The following is a 4,072-nucleotide window of genomic DNA, read 5'->3' as shown; positions in this document are numbered from 1 at the left end:
CCCTCTTGAACGCCCCCTTGGTAGATAAAACATGATATAGTGCCCTTCCAGTGGAGAAAAGGTGATGCAGTGGCAGTTTGCAACACTTCAAATGTTAACATTTCAATCTTAATACAACAATTCTAATCTCAGCCAGGGTTTGGAACTGTTTCACAATCACAAGTTCCTGCATGCTTGTGCAACCACATGCAGCTGGTGTCCTTTTTATTTCCCCTTGTGTCCCTCAGACACTGCCATGTCTGAAAATGTTTGAGTTGTAAAATGATCATTCCCTCTATTAAGAAAACTTGTCTATTTGTCATACAGAATATTCTGGAAGTGCCATTAAATCTTGATTGCACAGTCCAATGTACTTTTCCTAAAAATAGTCTTTTGCTTGCAGTCTGCACGCCACCACATTCATTTCTAATAAAGTGCAACGGTTCGGTTGCAAGTTTCCAGCAAAGACTCTTTTGGGGCAATGGCTGGTGAGAAAAACATGAATGTTCTGTCAAAAGTTTTGCACTGTGCCACGTTTTTTATGCAACTGTAAAACTGAGCATTACACAACATATAGAGAAACATCAGTATCTGACCTGCATATGGCTCTAGTAAAAACGTGTAGAAAATCAAGTGAAAGGCAATATTTGAGATCATTGTATTTTAATGAAAAAAACAAATGAAAATTAGATCAACTTAAATTTACAAAGGGTCTTTGATATTACATAATAGAAACACCCACTTCAGTTAGAATTATGTTTAATTAAAGCCACATTTTTGGTGAAACCCATATCTGTCAGACTGATTACTGGTAATCAATATACTGTCATTTTTATTTGGGATACTTTTTCAGTGTGTCTTTGTACGATATATACCAGCATGTGAGTGCAAAACTTTAGAGAAGTAGATATTCACATGCAGCATTAACATTTGGTGGCTTTAAACATTGTGTAAATAAAAGTCCTTCAGGTCAACCATCTTAAACGTCACCACACACCTCCACAGTCTGATATTAACAATAATATACAGTACATGTACATGTAAAAGGCCTTGATAGGTAATGAAATGTAGAGAAGGGCAATTCCAAAATCACATAAATTAGACAGTTGTTGGAGTTAACAAAGGCATTGAGGTGATCAAAGCCACATCTACTGTACATGTGAAGTCCGATCAGGTTTTTTATTATAACTGTTCCCCAGGCTCTGTAATGGGCACTTGGGGTTCCTCCTCACAACTGTCCTGCTTCCCAACCCAATGGATGCCATGGCCGTTCTCCCTGGGTGGAAGATGTGGTGAATGTTGGCGTTCCATGGTGGAGAAGGTGGTGAACTGGACCCTCTTTCTCTTGCTGGTGGGCGAGTGGACGGACTCGCTGTGCATAGTTTTGCTCCTGTGGGAGCCCACGCAGCTGATGGGAGAGTCTGTAACAGAGGCCAGGCAGCTGGGCCTTCTGGACAGAGAGACAGACTTGTCAGGCCCAATGTCTATGACGGTGGTTGTAGTCTGGGGGCCTTGCTGGACAGGACTGCCCGGCACGCTCATCACCAGCTCAGCGTCTGTGCCGAGCCATACCCAGTCATGTCTGTGTCCTGTGGGCTCCTGGCCATGAGAGGGAGGCTTCTTGTGCCTGAACTTAACAACATATGAGATGCAATTAACCAGAAAAACCAGGATGGCCAGGCAAAAGACACCCAACAGAGCATACATGCCAATCTCCAAGTCAGTGAGTGGCCGGTTGGCCATCAAGTCTTCACCGCCAATTTCTATCTCCGTCTCCTGCCCAGATACTCCCACCTTGGTGGGGAAGTTATTATAGTTTACCAGGTTCCCAGGGGCCTTCACAGTGCTAGTAAAGCTAACACTGCTCATATCCTCCACAATCATATTGTCTGAGCCATATGCTTTGCTGCTGTCACTGGGGCTGCTCATCATGCTGATATTCACCACGCTTGTAGGGCTGCTGGGGTTTCCTGAATTGCCGGTCTTACCCACACCCCCGAGGGTCCCACTGGTCAAGAAGGTCCGCTGTGTAGATTTGATGGTGGTTGTGATCTTTTGCACGGCACTCTCCTCTTTATCAGAGGTTGAGCTGCGCACAGGAGGATCCTGGGACGGCCTTCTTCGCTTCCTCTCGCTGTCCACCTCGTCCCCATCGTTCCTAGCATTGCCACTGTCCTTGCCACTGACAGTGCTGTTGTAGTTACTGCTAGTATTTCCACCTGGGCGCCGGCTGTTCACCTGAAACTTGACCTTGAGGTTGCCGTTACCCACAGCCACAGTGCTTTTGCGTTTGGACTTTTGGCAGTCCTCACAGATGGACATCTCTACTCTGACCAGGACTCCCTCGCCTTCACCCTCTGCTACCACAGCTGGAGGCGTGCCCTGCACTGACACCACCCCCTGATCTAGAGATGTCACAGTCACTCTGTAGTAAGCAGGATCATAAATGTCAAGAGGTGTCTGACTTCCATCACTGAACATCACCCAGGCACTCACCAGAGCTTCCTAAAAGAACAGAAAATAGGAGAAATTGTGACTGTGCTTTTAATCAGTGGTTCATCTGTGAGACATTTAGGTGGATTAGGACTGTTACCTGTTTGGGGCTCTGTAGAACCTCCTGTGCGGTCGTAGTAGCCAGGATGGCCCTGTTGCTTCCAGTGCTCAGCTGTAAAGTCATGGAGAGGCCTGTAACCATTTGGACCCCCAACTCTGTGATGGTCACTTTGTCATCCACGACTTTGATGGTTGTTTTTGCCAAGATTGTGTCAGACAGTGGAGAAAACACCTGTCACAGAACAATATCAGATACAGTAAATTAATGAGGGTGCCTCAGACTGTATCACCTTACCAGGACCAGTTCAGTTGCCCCTGTTCAAAGTTAAACTTGGCCCTGAGTAGAATTGAACAATGAGGTTCTGAAAAGGAAAATCCCATTAGTATTTCAAATCGAGGATGATGATTATTAGCCATAATGTCTTCACCATCCGAGATAGACTTACCACTAGCTATGAGATTGTGAAACGATGATATATGCTCCTGTCGAGGCTGCAAGTCCATATGATATGAACCAAATTTTAAGAAAAACATGCTATATTCATAAGGTCATGAAGAAGTACCACACTACCCACAATCCTAGTGTAACAGCAATGTCTCTAATTGTCAAACTCGCTGTTACCATGGATGTTTTTACCAAGTCAGTCAAAGTCATGGTGGTTAGCAAGTTACTGCTACTGCAATCAGATTGTTAAAGTTACATTTACCACAGAGCGACCATGATTTCCCTTTCTGACATGCTGCACTTATTAAGAGATGAGGAAAAGTGTCCAAAGAGATGAAAATCACTTCAAGTCAGACCCTGTATGAGTGTTTGTGAGTTTGAAGTTGCAGGAAAAGAATCATTCATAAATAATATGTCTTTGCCCTCTTTCAGTTTTCCATTTATTTTGATTTATTTTCTTATTGTTTTTATCTCTGAGTCAAATTTTTATGGTTAAGATTCATCTCGTAGTTGGTTGACTAGGTTCCAGCCTTTAAAGATAAGGTCACACAAACATTGAAATTCAGTCATTATCTACTCACCTCCATGCTGATGGAAAGTCAGGTGAAGTTTCGTAGTCCACAAAACATTTCTGGAGCTTCACAGCTAAACTGCGTTATAGCATTCTCAACAACTGAAGTAGGTGGGGACTTGCTTTTAAAGTTCTAGTCTCCAGAAGCCCTGTGATCCAAAATTGATTTTAAAAGGCGGTATTGACACTGTCGCACGGTCGAGCTTGTGCACCAACTTCAGATGGGGTGCGTGCTCACGCTTTAAGCTTAGCAGTGAACAGTGAAGATTTCTGCTTACAGAAGGGTGCAAATAAAGTCTTGTCATTTCATGCTGGATGAGGTATATGGAGCCATTTTAGGATTTTTTCCCCGTTCATCAGTTGTTTCTGTGAATTTTGCAACACTGTTTTGCTGTGAACCTCCAGAAATGTTTTGTGGAATATAAAACTTCACCTGACTTTCCATCAGTATGGGGGTGTGTAGATGAATTTTCATTTTTGGGTGAACTTTTTCTTTAAGACTCTCGATTTCAATAGGAGATTCA

General features: G+C 43.5%; 1 protein-coding gene across 1 annotated transcript in view; it reads right to left on the bottom strand.

The window, feature by feature from the left end:
• Positions 1-810: 810 nt before the first annotated feature.
• LOC140996699 (transmembrane protein 132D) overlaps positions 811-4,072 on the bottom strand; it is a 36,947-nt gene continuing 33,685 nt past the window's right edge. The window contains exons 8-9 of the mRNA XM_073467168.1: positions 2,573-2,764; positions 811-2,484 (exon numbers count right to left, since the gene is read on the bottom strand). Coding sequence (XP_073323269.1) covers positions 1,162-2,484; positions 2,573-2,764 — 1,515 coding nt within the window. The 3' untranslated portion in view covers positions 811-1,161. The remainder of the gene's footprint in view (positions 2,485-2,572; positions 2,765-4,072) is intronic.

This window comes from Pagrus major, chromosome 5, assembly GCF_040436345.1.
Source record: "Pagrus major chromosome 5, Pma_NU_1.0".
Lineage (NCBI taxonomy): Eukaryota > Metazoa > Chordata > Actinopteri > Spariformes > Sparidae > Pagrus > Pagrus major.
Note: the sequence above shows the minus strand (reverse complement) of the source record. Positions and strands in the feature narration are given on the sequence as shown.